Raw genomic sequence first — 16480 nt, 5'->3', positions numbered from 1 at the left:
AGGGTCTGCCAGTCTCCTCCCAGAGGATTTCCTCCTGGGTGACAGCATGCATCCGCACGTGCTATGACCTGGCTCATGTTCCCTCCGGCCACCTCACGGTGCATTCTACCAGGGCTCAAGCTTCCTCAGCGCCTTCCTGGCGCACGTGCCCATCCAGGAGATATGCCGTGCTGCGACCTGGTCATCGGTCCACACCTTCACCTCGCACTATGCGCTGGTCCAGCAATCTAGAGATGATGCAGCCTTTGGTGCTGCGGTCCTGCATACGGCCACATCACACTCCAACCCCTCCGCCTAGGTAAGGCTTGGGAATCACCTGACTGGAATGGATATGGGCAATCACTCGAAGAAGAAAAGACGGTTACTCACCTTTGTAACTGTTGTTCTTTGAGATGTGTTGCTCATATCCATTCCAAAACCACCCTCCTTCCCCACCATCGGAGTAGCCGGCGAGAAGGAACTGAAGGGTGGCCGGATCGGCTGGGGTATATATTCGGCACCATAGTGGCGCCACTCCAGGGGGCGCCCAGCTGACCCGCCAAGTGTTGCTAGGGTAAAAGTTTCTCCGACGAACGTGCACGCGGTGCGCACACATCTGACTGGAATGGATATGAGCAACACATCTCGAAGAACAACAGTTACAAAGGTGACTAACCGTCTTTTCCCTTGCAGTGTTTAAAACACAACATTAGAGCACTAAGGACCTGCAGGTGAAACTGAGTGTAAACAAAAAGTGAATTGGGCAGAAATGATTATTTTCATTGTCTAAGCTGAGAGAAATGCAAAAAGTCTATAAATAAGTAAATTGGATTTTTAAATTTGTTTTTTAGGTTTTAGTAGCATACGTAAAGAAATTTGACTTACAACGTATGATTTTTAAGTTGATCATATCCCTTTTTAAACAAGTTGGAAATATGATTTCTAGATTTAAGAAAGCATTTTCATCAACTGTATGCACAAATTAGGCATGGGTCTAAACTGTTTACAAATGTGAGCCTCATTTTCTAGAGTGGTTTCTTTGACATTTTAAGTTTGAACCTTACATTAATGTCTTCAGTCTTCATCAGTAAAAGATTAGGTATCAGAACTGAGCACTCCAGTCCTTCCCTTGGTTTTGGGGCCAGCTTAGATCAGCATTGATTAAAATAGTAGTTTTAGAGCAGAACCTGCCCACCTTTCCTACATACATAAACACACATGTGTGCACATGCTCTCTCTCTCAAGATTGCTGCCAATCCCAATGAAATTTTCTGAAATTGGCATGTTATAAATAAGGTATAAATTGGAAGTGTCCATTTAAATGTATGAAGACTTTTATGATAATTATTACTGCAAAACATTGACTGAAAACATGAAAAAATATTGACAAACCTCATGTCCATATTTACCAGTGTTGATCATGTGGAAAAAAAGTCTGGTTGAGCAGTCATGAATGTTACCACAAACAGTAAATTACAGGTATTTTTCCATATACCTCAATAGGAAATTCAGCTAAAGCTGATATTTCAGAGGTTATAAATGTTTGCACCGGACAAGATTGCTGTTAATTGACTCAGCATGTTTGCAAACATAAAATAGTTGTCCTTGCAGAAAAAGACAGTAAAGATGCTGCCCATGTGCATATGATTTTGCAAGTGATAACTTGTTCCTGTTTCATGGCTGTCTGACTTGGATTCGTGCACAGTCTATTGAAATAACTTTTAAAAATTCAGTTTCAAATATTCAAGTGTGTTTTTTTTGGTTAGTGGAGGTTGTTTCCCTCCATTCTTTAGTGCCTTTATTTTGAATTTGATAGTGAACGCTGTGATTTTAGGATTACCGGAGGACGATTGTGTTTTGATTAGCAGCACAGTTACCAAAGTGCATAGGCCTGGTAATCAAACCGTGGATTTCTGACTGCCGTTTCTCTGTTTTTTCCATTAGAAGTGTCAAATTACTCAAACTAAAATAATCTAATAAAATATTTTATGTGCCCTGTCTGCTGCAAGGTGGTTTAGGAAGCTCTGCCTCCAAGCTTTGGCAATGGGCACTGTGTGTTTGTTACTCTGTCCTTCCCTCAGCTTTCTGTCTGTCTTGAGGGGCAGTCTCTTTCCCATGTTTTCCATTTGAGTTCTCTATCACAGAAGATAGCTCTATAGCTTTCTCAAGCAAAAGCAGAGTGAAACTGATCTGTTTGTTGTTGATTTCACTGTTATCTACAAGGTAAAGTGACCATATATCCTGTTTTTTTCATCTGGTGTTTTAATAATTTCTTTTGGAAAAACTGAAATGTCCTGTTTAAAAAAAAATAAAATAATCCTAATGTTTTTTAAAGTAACTACAGAATGTTTGTTCAGGACATGTTGCTATACAGAGTAGAATTTGAGTCCAGTGGAATCAGCGCAAACAACAGTATTTTCACACTTCACGTTTGCGACCCCCCACTTCTAAACAAGGCTATAAAAAGGAGGTAGTTTACAACAGGTTTCCATTGTACTGTTTCTGTTGCATTACACGACCTCTCTTCTCTTAGGTTGCAGGCCGAGTGGCTGAAGAAAGGGGCGCAGTGCTGGGTCATGAAGTTGGATATTGTATTCGATTTGATGACTGCACGGACCCACAGGCTACAAGAATTAAGGTGAAACTTAAGCAGAATGCCGGTATCCTGAAACGGTTAGCCAAAGCTCTCAAAGTGCATTTGTGAACATTAACTAAGCTTTGTAACACCCAGTGAGTGGGATAGATAGTACTATACCCATTTTGCATACGGTGAAACTGAGGCACAGAATGGTGAATTGCACAGAGTAATACAGTGGGTCAGTAGAAGAATGAGGAACAGGCTTCCAGGTCCCTGCCACAGTCATTAGTCACACAGCCTTCAATACTTTTAAAGTTTAATAAAGGAAGTGATATAGTGCTTTATTATAATCCTAATTTCTGGGATGATGGGTTAGTTCGTTGAAAGGAGATTTTTTTTTAAGGGATATAACTTGAATTTTCAGTCTTAATTTTGTATTTTTTTGCTAAGGACTTTGCTTTTTTGTTAAGGACTTTGTCAGCTTATTTAAAGTTCTTGATTCTACCCTCTTTGTGTGTTTGCATATGTTTAAAATGTTTAAATGGTTATTTAAATCTTAATAAAATGAATAGAACATTATGTTCTGTTCTGCTAATACCAGCTGCCACCACTCTAAACCCAAAGGAGCTTTTCAAGGTGATTATGATCAGATATTGCTCCAGCGCTAGTGTAACCCGAGATACCAGTGAAGTGGAAAGGAAGGGCTGCAATGAATTGAAGCTAGGCTATCCTAGCCACCTTAAAGATAAAATTAGATTGAGAGAATGAACAAACTAGCTGAAGGTGACTTCATGTGGGCTGCAGCTTTCCACCTCACAGCTTTGTTCTGTTATCACATTGGGGAATACTGAAATTATTTGTGCTATGTGGAGAAGAGAGTTTACTTTATTTTCTATGGAATAATAACAGTGAGTAGGATTTATCTAATACTTTACCTTTCTTGTCAAAAGTAATTCAAAGTAAGTTTAAAAAGCAATATAAAACAATGGGAAGATGTGCATTTACAAAACGGTTCTTAAATATTTTTTAGGACTTGGGTGCTGATGGGATTGGTAAGGGGAGAAATATGGAGCCTTTCACATCAAAGTCATCAGTTCATATCTAGCTCAGGGCTGCGTCCGACTCATGAGTAAACTGAGAAGGTTTTGTTTCTAAGTCCTGAGTAGCTAGAAATTATTGTTATCTCTTGGCTGCTCAGAGGTTTTTGTGAAAAGATGGTGGTTTCATTAGCTAATCAGAGGAAAATGTCCATATCACAAAACATCATCTGTATTCTGATCTGAGCTACCTGACACTTGTTAAGCAGTTTCCTTAGAGGCACAGAGAAAGAAGAACCTTTTCACTCGACGTGACATTCTTTAAAGCAGGTTGAGGCATGATGGCAGGCCAGAATGAGGAACTGCTGTCTTTAGTGCTGTCAGTCCATGTTTTTGCAAAAGAACTAACTTAATTTGTTAAAAAATTAAATAAGAATTTCTTACACAAATTTGATCTACTTATACTTGGATTGATTTGGCGTCCTGTACTTGTAACTCTTACTATTTTTCAGTACTAGCATTTGGAAGCACAAGCTGACACTGTAGAGATTGAAAGGCACATAGAAAATGGGTCAAAGGCAAAATAAATAGAATTTTGTAATCCAGAATACTTGTTAGTTTCTTACAAACAGATAATATAAATAGCTTATTCACCTGCTCTTGTTCCTGGAGGTAGGTTATAGATGACTCATTTTTCTTGGTGTTTGATTTTAGTTTCTGACCGATGGGATGCTGGTGAGGGAGATGATGGCTGACCCACTATTAACGAGATACAGGTAAAGACATGTTACATGAAGCAGATCCTCGCTGATGACTGGCAGATCCATAGCAAATGTCTGAATTTTTTTCTGGTAAAATGCAGTTAATAAACATCCCAAAGACTGAAGCTGATCTTGGCATTTGAATGTCAGCCTTATTAGGGAATTATAGGAAATAATTTACATGCAAACAGTGCCCCACCAATGAAGATTTCTAAGGTAACCAAGTAAACCTGGATAACCTAGCCCAGTGGAGGGTTTGTATGTGTTCATTTAAAGTTGAACATCTGCTCCTCTGACTGTGGTCACAAGCGGCCATTGGACAGATGCACCCTCGCTCGTATCTGAATCGCTGCCTCACAGAACCACTATGCAACACAGCACCACTTAGCGCCTGCTTCAAGAGGTCAAGAACCAGCAGCAGAGCTGTGGGAGGAAGTTTGCGTACTGTAGCATATGCTACACTAAATTCAGGGGAGTGCATGAAACAAAGACTTGGCATGAGTACAATTCTGAGCATTTTGTTTCAGTCCAGAGACATTTAAGCAGAGTCAAGAAATAAGCCCCCTAGAAAATGAGGTTTATAGTAGAAAGGGAAAACACCTACCTCACAACGAGGGTGTACTTGAAAAAGTTTCTGTGGGTGAGTAGGGAGGCAGTGGTAGAATTCAGTGTAGGGTTTGGATTTTTTTTAGTCTCTTTCAGCTCAAATCATTTTTTTTCCTTACTGCCCTCCCTACAGACACAATCTGAAAGTCAAGCTGTGTTCATTGCAGCCTGTGCATCAGTAACAATAATTTGCAACCAAAATTTAGTTAATCTTTATTATCCACAAACCAGAATAGAATACATCTCATGCTCTTATAGCTGTGCTGGCTCTGCAGGGTCAACAAGAGTAAACACTTGTTTTGGCTGGTTGACTAAAGAGCTGCAGTTTTTAATATAGTGACTTTTCAGAGCAGAACTGCACTTTCACTGCATAAATGGAGCTACTGAGAAGATGGTGTAAACGAAAACCAAAATCAAAAGAGGAAAAGCAGCAGACCACATCCCTAATGAAAAAATAAATGTTGATGATGATGTTGAGAAGCATCTTTGGATGCAATGGCTTTATTAGTAGAGATAAATGAATCTCATGGAATTTGCTGTTGTTTGGGTTTGCTAAATTAGTTTGCAAATCATTTTGTCTGCTAATTTAGACCCACGTTTTCCCTCAGGATTATCACTAAAAAACAAACAAAATCCCTAGCTCCAGGGAAGTCTGTATTGTGTATTAAGGATAGAAGAAATTCCCTCTTGCACCTATTGAAAAAAACTAGTTGGCCTCAATGATGCTTAACATACAGAATGTGTTCTATTTCCCTCTGCTGTTTCTTTTCCCTCCCCACTTCATTCCATGTTTCAATCTTTATTCTCCCTCCCTACATACCTACACAGGATTGTTTTTTCTCTCTCTGCTCCTCTTCTCTCCACAGTCTCACTTAAGTAGAATGTGAACAGTAACATCTGAGTAAACTTTCAAACCCATGATATTCAAGAAGGTTTAAAATTAGGCAAAAGAAGCTTGCCTATCCCTACTTGAAATGCCTGGTGTTATAGTTAGTAAATTAAAATGTTATCACTGGTAATTTGCTGCATTTCCTTCTGTTTTTGAGAGGACTTTAGTTACAAGCATACTTTAACTTTAATGAGTGATGTGCCTAAAATTCTAGGCACTTCTTTGAAAGTGTAGGGATTTTGAGACAGGATGTCTTGGTTCCAAAGGCAATCAGATCTGATTACTGAAACCTTGTCTTTCTGCTTTAACAGTGTCCTCATGCTGGATGAAGCCCATGAAAGAACCCTGTATACAGACATTGCCATCGGTTTGTTAAAAAAGGTTATTCCTCACTAGCTTCCCTTTTTAGTTTTTGTTTTGATTTTCACCATTAATCCTGCTGCACGGCTTGGTGGCCCTGTTGGGAAAAGTTTCATGAGCTAAGGTTTATAATGCATCTATTGGGCTAAACCCTTTCTTTATACACAGCCTTCTGCCTTCCCCAGCTGGCGCTCAGGTTCCACTCTGTTGCCTCTGCAACACATAACTCCTCTTTTCTTTTATCACACATAGGCGTAAAGTAAGTCTGTTTTGGTGGCCGCTGATAGTGCTTCCCTATGAGTGATCTGGTATGAAGTGACTGGTATCCTTGGAGATGCTTTCACCTGATCTCTGGCATGAGGAATAGGATTACCGAGATCATTCTGGAACAGGCTCCAGTTAGCCTATCTCAGTGTTTGAAAAAAGAGTCTTGCACAATCCTTGCTGGATGAGCTTTAACCCATTCAATTGTCTTGTGGCTTGTTAAGTATTTGTTACTAAGAGTTAATGATGGTCAGGATGTTGTAAGACATCTCACGTTTGTTACTCATTCCTGGGTGAGTGGCTTTTCTCCATTAATTTCTTATTGTCTGTCTTAGATTCAGAAGAAACGAGGGGATCTTCGAGTGATCGTAGCATCAGCCACACTAGATGCAGAGGTACAGTTTGAGTTTGTTTTAAAAATTAAGTGAGCTTAAGTGGAGGTTTCACTTCTAGCAGTAAAGACATCTCGTCCTACATGGTCTTCTTATCTGGAGAATTGTCTGAATGGTGGTGATGGGCAAAAAGAACCTACAAGTAGTGAAATTGCTGTGTTTCTATTTCTTTGCAGTTTTGTTTGTTATGTAAGCTTATTTTTTGGAGGGTTATTTTAATATGAATCAGTTTCTGTCATGTATTTGTGGCTATTTCTTTCCTAAATGGCTGTTTTTATTTAAAGATGTTCCTGCTGCTTAATCTAGCTTGTTTCCTGTCTAATAAAACCAAAAGACTTAAGCCCTATATTGATTATGACAAATTGACACAAATCACTGATTATTAAAAATGTAAGATTATTAAATGATCTACTGCAGTAGAACCTTGCTATTTCTCGCTAGTAACTCAACAGCCCATTGAGAATTATAGAACTTAGCTAATTAGCAAATAAACACAAAGTGAGACTAATGGATCAAAAAATATACATTGTTAATTTAGCATTTAAATTTAAGTTAGTGCCGATAATGTGCCATACTTGGTGGTAATCTACATGTATATTGTAATATATTTTGTAAAAGTATGAGATCATTACAATACTCTGTTAAATCTCTGAGGAGTCATATACTATCAAAAAAGTGTTGAATTTCAAATATCTTGTAGGTAAGATAGAGACATATTAGCCATGTGTTTATTTGTGACTAAATATTATATAAATATGTATATATGTTTGTTATATCTAAGTATATACATTATATTTATATACAGTATATTTGTTACACATTTGTTACTAAATGGATATATTTTGAAACCTTGAGCTGTAGTTAACTGCAATAATTACGGAATCCCTTATGTTCTTAATGTTTTGTTGATAACATATATAAGAAATTTAATATATTAAATTAATCCATTAATAATTAACATCTTTTGATAAATATAAATCAGTTCCTTTCTGAAACCCTTTAACTCTGATTTTTAAAAAGAGAGATCCATGGTCTGCCTGTGCTTGGTTACTGTGACTGAATGTGTAAATTATTAGGTCAGCTGTAGTGTACAAAAGTGTGCACATAATAACTACACAAAAGAGTTATAGCAGGGATTTCCAAAGGGTCTCAAGTGATTTAAATATCCAGCTTCCACTGAGACTTAATAAGATTTGGGCACCAAAACCCTAGCCTTAATTTTTAAAAAACAAGGACTTCAACTTTATTAAAATAATATTGTCAGATTTGGAAAGATGAAAGATGCAAGTGACATTAACTTGACATTCTTTAGTATTCTCTAGGGTCTGCGTCAGTTCTTTCAAAAACTGACTTAACGTGGAATTTTTTTTGTTTACTTTATCAAGAAATTTAGAGATTTCTTCAATCAAAATGAGACCAACGACCCCAGTAAGGATACCAGCATGATCCTTACCGTGGAAGGGAGAACATTTCCGGTGGACATTTTTTACATACAGAGGTCTGTTCCTGTTTAATCCTTGTAAGTGGTGACTAGAGAAATAGTCACCTATTACTTCAGATTACCTAGTTAGTGTCTAGGGAGTTCTCTTGGGGGAATTCAGTTATTAAGGGCACTTCAGTCCTGCTTTCAAAATATTCCTACATGGTTTCGGTACTAACACATTAAGGTTGTAAAACTGAAATTGTTTTGCAGTTGAATGTGTCTTTCTCCTATTTTGTGAGCATCAGGAGCAGACTTGAGTGGAGAAGGGCTCCAGGAACCTTCCCCTGTTCCCTTTTCCTCTGGAGCAGACTTCAGACAAGTGCTGCAGGGACTCAGTGGCATCTTCATGCTTCTCCTCCCCTTGAGCGCACAAGCTCAGTGTTATTTCATTATTTACCTCCCCTCCCTCCACAGAAGGGATATGGGCAAACCTGGAAGAAGCTTCGTGCTCCCTCTCCTCCACAGAATGGGATGGAAAGGTCTGATGGCAGCAATCAGCTCTTTTACCCCCTGCGTTATACAGTGCTCAGTTTGCATTTTTGCTGATCAAAGAACTGTGGATGTGATTGGTACATTGTCATGTACTAGTGAGTTATGTACCCCTCACCCCAATGCTGTTTGCTCCAGGTGCTACTGGGGGATGCTTAAAATGAAACAGTAATAATAATGAACTGCAAGGAGAAGAACATCTAAGAAGTAAAGGAATTGCCACTCAAATCTAGGTAACAGTGTCTTCATGCACCATGCTGGGGATGAACTGCTGCACCTTCTAAGCATCGTCACCACTTGTGCTGCATTTGGGTTTTATCTAAAGATCTCCCATTCAACTAATGGCCATCCCCCACCTTGACCACAATGTGGCCTGGGTACCATGATTAGACATACAGTCTAAGTTACAGACAAATTGGTGGGTCTGGATTTTTGGTTTTCCCTCGGTCTGCTTTGAAAGAAATGTGTCTAGCCTCTTACAAATAAGTCTTTTCTTAATAATGTCTAAATTTTACAGGTGAGTTCCCCACCTCTGGGGGAGAAAATGTTTCTAAAGGAAACCCGAGCAGCCCCTTGGTATCAGTGGGGTCACTCAGATAGCACTCCATTAGGATCAGATGTTCAAATGAGCCTTCTAATTTATGCACCTCCCTCTTCGAGTACCTGCTAACTCACATTTGTACAAACATGCCTTGACATGTTATCACATTTAGTATGGGAAAATGTCACCCTTCCTGCATGTAAATGGAAGCATATCCAAATTTTACAAAGGTCCTATAAAATAAAGCCTGTAGAATATTAGGAAATGGAAATGCTGATGGCCAGATTTTCAAAAAATTTGCATACAAGACTTAGGAGCCTTTGTGAGTACATTTGCAGTAAACAGTTTCACCGTTGTTTGAAAATTTAGCCTATAGTATTTGCACTAGAATTTCACCTGAGTGAGCCGCTTGTCATCTGTTAGGAAACAAAAATATTTAAAATACTGCTTTTTATAGATAATTTAACTATAAAAAGCATCATACATTTTTGTAAAAGCTTATCATAGTATGAAGGGAACAAATGGGATGTTTCTGATTTGGCGGATATGGGATAAAGGAAGGCCCAAGGGTTGACTGGTTAATTTCATGAAGATACAGAATGAATTAAATGAACACATGACTGATTTGTAATGTCTATGCAAAGTTAACAATCTGTTCTTTTCTTACTAAAGAGAGAAGATTGTATTGATTCATGTATTTAAGTCTTGGTTATTTGTTTTTTTTCCCACAGCCCTGTTCCAGATTATGTCAAATCAACTGTGGAAACTGTGATGAAAATTCACCAGACAGAGAGTGACGGAGATATATTGGCATTTCTAACTGGCCAGGTACAGACAGAAGGGACTCTGTTCTCTTTTGCTTAAAGTTGCTACTTCGATGTATGCTGGAGTTTTCAAAGCACTCATCCTTGGTATAACTCTGCTTCCATTAAAGGCACTGGGATTTCTGAAATGAATAGAGCAGAGTTAGGCCAACGCTGAGCCCTTCTGAAAATCCTGCCTGCAGAATAAATTAGATTTCTCAAAGTCAAACACTTGGTGCTATGGTGAGTTATGTCCTTTGATGTTACTATGCACTTTCATTCTCACTGTCCGGAGAAACAATGCAAAACTTTTACGTACTAGTCTAACTCACCAAGTTATTAAAATGCCAGTAAATCCTCATTAATCAGTAGAAATTCCAACTGTGATGACTATTAAGGTTTTAAGTTTGTAAGATTGTGTCAGTTAAGTTAAATAGCTTTAAAATGACTTGACCAGTAATATTTCAACCTAGCTGGTACTTCAGATAAAGAAATATTTTCCAACTTGTTTTTTAATTCCTGCTATTGTATAGATTTTAATCCCCTTCTGACAAGCTTTTTATTACTCTATATGGGTGCTATGGAGCAACGTGACTGCAAAGCCAACGACTGTACAGTAACTATTGCTATCTTCAGATATGAGCTCCTTGGGGCAGGGACTTTCTCTTACTAGGGGTTTATGTACACATGAATTTATTCAGGAATAGCAGAATAGGTGTCCACAAATGGAATTATTCAGGAATAGCTAATGTACTTTAAATTAATGTGCTACCGTCATTGAAATTAACTTTCACGTGTGGTCAAGTCCTAGCCATGTGTTTGTAAAGCGCTTAGCACCAACGGTGCCCTGATCTCAGGTGGGTCTTCTAGGTGGTACTGTGATGCACAATAATAATAACGGTGGTTTAGCCAGGTGTAAGCCACCTGCAGTCTGTGGGTCGTGTGTAACCCATCAGGGTAATCTGATTGCAGGCCACGAGACATGCTGACGTTGACTGTCTGCAGGCAACCCTAACCCTCACCTCTGATTGGCTGGGAATGGAACCCTAACCCCAAGCACTGGGAGCTGCGGGGGGCCATGCCTGTGGATGGTCAACATCAGCCAAATGTCTTGCCTCCTGCAATCAGATTACCCTGATGGGCCGCATGCGGCCCACAGGTTGCTCACTGCAGGGTTTAGCTATCTTGTGTTAAGAGTGGAAAAGGTTGCAGGTGAAGGAAGCCTGTTGCTGTCTTGCATGTCAAATTTCTTGTTTAGTGCAATTTCTTTTCCTGACCATGTAAATAAAGGGAACAAGCAAAGCATTATTGGTAACATTTACGTCTCATTTTATTTCTTTTTAGATTGTTTACATGCTTTTTTTTTAGGAGTTGAATTGGGCTGACTCAAGGAAGCAAGGCAAATTGGTGCTATTCGTAGAGACTGACCTCTTGTGCTCCAGATTTCAAGCTTTTTTTAAAGAAAAATGCTCTAGCTCCTATTGTTGCTAAATTAAGTTTTGAAAAACTGAGCTAATTGATGCAGTGGTGTTTTGTCTCAGTTTCCAGGCAGCCTGAAACAAAAGTTTTGAAAGGAGTCAAATGCAATTAATTTCAGTTGGGTCCAAAATCTGAAGCAAAGGCAGTTCAGATGTCAGTATTGTTAACTATTTCACTCCTGATCAAAGCATAAAAGAGAGAAGAGGGATGATTGCAATATGAAGTTCTTCACAATCTAATAACAAGATACTAGAGACAAACTTTGTGTGCACCTTTTTCTAATGCAACTAGGACTGAGTTGTGCAATTTTACGACTTAATTTCTATGGTCTGTCTTCTGGTTTAATATGGTTCTAGGAGGAGGTGGAGGCCATAGTTTCTATGCTAATAGAACAGGCTCGAGTCCTTTCTCGCTCTGGGATGAAGAAACACCTTCGAGTTCTTCCCATGTATGCTGGGCTGCCTTCCTCGGAGCAGATGAAAGTGTTTGAGAGAGTTTCACACAGTGTCAGAAAGGTAAGGCTGCCATATATAAAACCGCTATAGTGCCTGTCATCCAGAAGGATTCCATAGCTCTTTATAGATTGTATAGATACTGCCCACCCATCATTAGAATGAAGCAATCTCTGATTTTGCCCTAAGCAGTCTTTATGCACCAGCTATCATTGCCTATCAGTATAGAGGGAATCATTTCATGTTCAGCTACTGCAAACTCTTCTGGCTTCCCTCTATTTCTTCCAGCTTCTCAGTCTTCCCAAAATGTGATGGCTATAATAACCTTTCCCTTCCATCCACCTGATCACTTTCTTTTTTCTTAAGTCTCTGCACTGGCTCCCAAGGTGTTTCTGCATTCACTTCAAGATTCTCATCCTCTTCTTTAAAGTACTCTGCACTTGCATACTTTTCCAATTGGATTACTTCCTTCAATTTATACAGCTGAGACACTGTGTCAGTAATAAAAGGAGGCTTGATGGCACACTGGGCTAATGCTCTAGAATTGGATCTGAAGAAATTAGTTAAAACTTGTTTGCACTTGTTTGACTCCTGTTAGCCTGTAATGGATACTTTTCCATATCACAGAGCTACCTTGCAATTGGGAACAATTGGCTTTTCTGTTCAGGTGAGGCCTATGTCTGGAACTGAGATATACTGGCAGAACTGCCTGGGGTGAGCTATCATAGCTTTTGCCTTTGCTTGGCTTTAACTAGTGCTATATCATTCACTCGCTGTTGGAGGGAGATGAGCAATTGGAAAGTTGCCCCAATTGCTCATGAATCTGATACTGGTCAGCGATGACGAGGATTTAATTTTTGCTGTTTCAGATGAACTAAAAATGAAACTTCTCTGTACTCTGCTATAGCATTTTCTTGCAACTCTTTACATCAAAGGTGACGAGTATAACTTTAAAGGGAAACTGTCAGCTTAAATCAACCACTCCCATTTTTGTTGTTGTCACAAGTGACACCTGAGATTATAACAGACAGAAATTACAGAGAAACATTTTTCTCAGTTTTTATTTGTTAGCACTTTGTATATAGTCAATTTCATGATTTTCCTTGTATTGACAGTTCCCCTGTTTTTTGTTGGGAGAGAACAACAGTTTAAATAGGAAAATGCTTGTAAAATCATAAAAATTGACGGATTTCAAGTTGTCAGTATCTCATTAGTGTGATGTGAACTGCTTCATCTATGTATAATCTCTTTTTGCTCTCAGGTGCATTCCGTGTAGCTTCTTTAACTGAGTTATTTCCAAATTGTTCCTATCAGAGTCCTATTGCACTGACTGCAGGTTTTAAAAGCAATAGAAGTAGAAGGTCACAAAATAACTTTATGTTCTGATACGTGTAGGTGATAGTGGCCACCAACATTGCTGAGACATCTATCACAATTAATGGGATTGCATTTGTGATTGACTGTGGCTTTGTGAAGCTTCGGGCCTATAATCCAAAAACAGCAGTCGAATGCCTTGTGGTTGTCCCGGTATCTAAGGCATCAGCTAATCAGAGAGTAGGTCGTGCAGGCCGGAACCGTTCTGGAAAATGTTATAGACTTTACACAGGTAGGTGGTGTGTTACACAGGAGATCTTGCTGTTGTGGGACTTACGGCTAGCTTTAGCTGTTTCTATTCACAAACTTTAAATCATGAAGTAAAGAATTGGAATCTATGTTTCAGCAGGAACTAGTGACTTTCCTTCACTACTCACATGGATTAGTTAACCCAGGTCTCTAAACAGTGCAGTTTTCACTGGCCTCAGACCCCTGTCTGGAAGTGATTCAGCATTTCTTAACAAGAAGTATAAGTCAGTTACATATATTCAATCAGTAATAAAACAAAACAGTAGCATATGATAAATACATAGGTGAACTAATTGTCATTATTAAACATTAACTTGGTGTTTATTTTACATTTTCTACTCTTGTGATGTGTGCTTGTGCTTCATCCTGGACACCAGTACAAATATTTAAGTTACAGCAGCCGATAAAATTAGATCTCTTCACATCCCACCAATTCACTCTTCCCACCGGACCTTCACCAGCAAAAGCCTCGTAGTGTGACCTGAAAGTCAACAGATTTGTAGAACAGAGGCAGGAAGCAGATTCTATAGTTAACTTTTCACCAAGAATGCACTGTCTCCATTTCACTCGCAATTAAATCAGGGTGATGTTAGTATAAAGTTTCTTGGCTAACCTTGATGGTCTTTGCATCATGCAGACATCATGGTAATCATCCACCAGAGGCCTCATACTAGTAGGTGTTAATCAAATTCATCAAGTTATGCTGTATTAAGTTAAACAATTACAAAGGAGCAAATATGTAATAAATAATTAAAACTTCGGGGCCAAATTTTCCAACAGCTTCAGAAAATCTTCCCTCACAGTATATGCAGGCCACACCCCTTTGTATGCAGATAAACCCACCGACGCATGCATGTTATACAGGTTTATAGACATAGTACCCCATTTGTGCCGCACTTTCAGAGTCTCTGAAGTTGAGGCCCTTTAATAAAATGCAAAAGCAGGCTGATAGAGAGACATGCTGTGAGACCAGCAGTGATTGCAAACCTAAGATGCTGCTCTAAGTCTGGACCACGAAGTCCACTAAGCAATGCATTCTTGTTGATATCTCTAGGCTGCTGTAGGCTGAGAATTTACTCCAACTCATTCTACCTATTTATCTGTTGTGTTTTGTTCTGTATTATGTTTGAAAAGGCTCTTTCAGATACTGCGTCTACCAAAGACGTATGTCTGGAAATCATCCGAATAATTAAAGGTAAAATTCCCTGCTCATGTGATTCCTCTTGCAACCTTAGCTGTCATAAACAAATGCTTAGCTTGTTGAGTGAAGCTCAGTGAGGCTGGTGTAGTGAGATTAGTTGTTATAAATGATTCAGTCAGTCAACTGGTAAGCTTCAAAAACCTGCAGTCTAAATACTTAGCTCTTGGCTATTTCCTTTTGTGAGGGAAGGCTTTTCAGTAGAACAGTGTAGCTGCTTGCATGTTTCAGATTTCCTCTCCTTTTACTGAAGCTTTAAGATTTAAATAGGCCTAGTGTGTCTTTAAATTTCTAGGCTATCAGCTACAATTACAATTTTAAATGTAAACGTGGTCTATTCTGTGTATTTGTGAGCCCACTGCTTGCAGTCGGAGTACTACCATGGTTACTATTGTCTTAGTTCTAGCAAGAGGGTGTTCCAGCACTGTGTGGGAGTGAGAGTAGGGGGCACATGCTCTGTGTGTCGTTAAGATTAATTATCATAGTAAGGTTTATGTAATACCATATTAAAAGGCATCTTTCTAGTAGACTGTCTGTATACTTCACTGTGTAGGTCTCTGGTTATGTTGGTCTGTAATTTAAAACGCTCCATTGTTACAATGCATGTCTTGTTAACTGTAGAATGCTTTTCACTAGTGTAGCCCTCATTCCTTTGAAAATCAGATACATGTTCCCAGATTCCAGGAAACAGCCATATTCTGAGCTCTTTCTCATCTGTGATCCCAGATCTGACTGATGACCTCTTCCATATCTGAAACAGCATGTAATGCGCTACCTGGGGAGACAATCAAAATAATACTGTGGATCCAAAGTCAATAAATCATAGTTCTTAGTGTATTTTATCAGTACTGCGACTTAGTATGCTCACTGGGGAGAGCAACTTTTCAAAATGACTTGTTCTTCTTTTGTGTTATTTCTAGCCACATGCAAAGGCTGTCTTTTTTCTTTTGTTGAACAAAGACTTTCTACCTCTTATGCATTTGTCCTACATTAACCAACTTTTGAGAGTTGAGTGTACAGTGAGGTTGGTTGTACTCATATTCATGCTAAATTATGTTATTGCCGCTTACTGTTGAATTCTGATGAGTTGATACAAATGTCCAGATGACTGCATACCTGGCTGAAGTAAGCACTTATGGCAGTCTAGAGTAGGAATTTTGAAGCAAAGATCTTTATTTGCATGTCAGTATACAATGTAGTGTTCCAGCATTTTTCATGGAAATGCCAATAGCTGGACTCTGCACTCACAAGTATACTCCAAATCTTTCAAGTTATTACCAGAGTTTTTTTGTATGTTGCATAATAGCTTAAACATCATGGCTATCATCGTGATTTTTAAAGGGAGTAGTGCTGGCACAAATGTGTAAAGCTCTTATTGCATATGAGTTACTTTGTTGGCTGGGAGAGCCAGTTTAATTGATACTTTTAGCTAAGTCTTCACTGCAAAAAAATTTGTTTTTTACATCAAAATAGTGAACTTGATGTAAAATCCTAATGGAGACAAGACATGGGTAATTTTTACCTTGATGTAGCTACTTGAAGTCAG

At 38.8% G+C, this 16480-nt stretch overlaps 1 protein-coding gene across 2 annotated transcripts in view; it reads left to right on the top strand.

The window, feature by feature from the left end:
• DHX35 (DEAH-box helicase 35) overlaps window positions 1-16480 on the top strand; it is a 58639-nt gene that overhangs the window by 22615 nt on the left and 19544 nt on the right. For both annotated transcript variants that reach the window (XM_032774339.2, XM_032774338.2), the window contains exons 5-12: window positions 2513-2617; window positions 4309-4370; window positions 6162-6231; window positions 6810-6869; window positions 8252-8364; window positions 10111-10207; window positions 12018-12176; window positions 13509-13719. In XM_032774339.2, coding sequence (XP_032630230.1) covers window positions 2513-2617; window positions 4309-4370; window positions 6162-6231; window positions 6810-6869; window positions 8252-8364; window positions 10111-10207; window positions 12018-12176; window positions 13509-13719 — 877 coding nt within the window. The remainder of the gene's footprint in view (window positions 1-2512; window positions 2618-4308; window positions 4371-6161; window positions 6232-6809; window positions 6870-8251; window positions 8365-10110; window positions 10208-12017; window positions 12177-13508; window positions 13720-16480) is intronic.

This window comes from Chelonoidis abingdonii, chromosome 14 (assembly GCF_003597395.2).
Source record: "Chelonoidis abingdonii isolate Lonesome George chromosome 14, CheloAbing_2.0, whole genome shotgun sequence".
Lineage (NCBI taxonomy): Eukaryota > Metazoa > Chordata > Testudines > Testudinidae > Chelonoidis > Chelonoidis abingdonii.
This window is presented reverse-complemented; position numbering and strand designations above follow the sequence as displayed.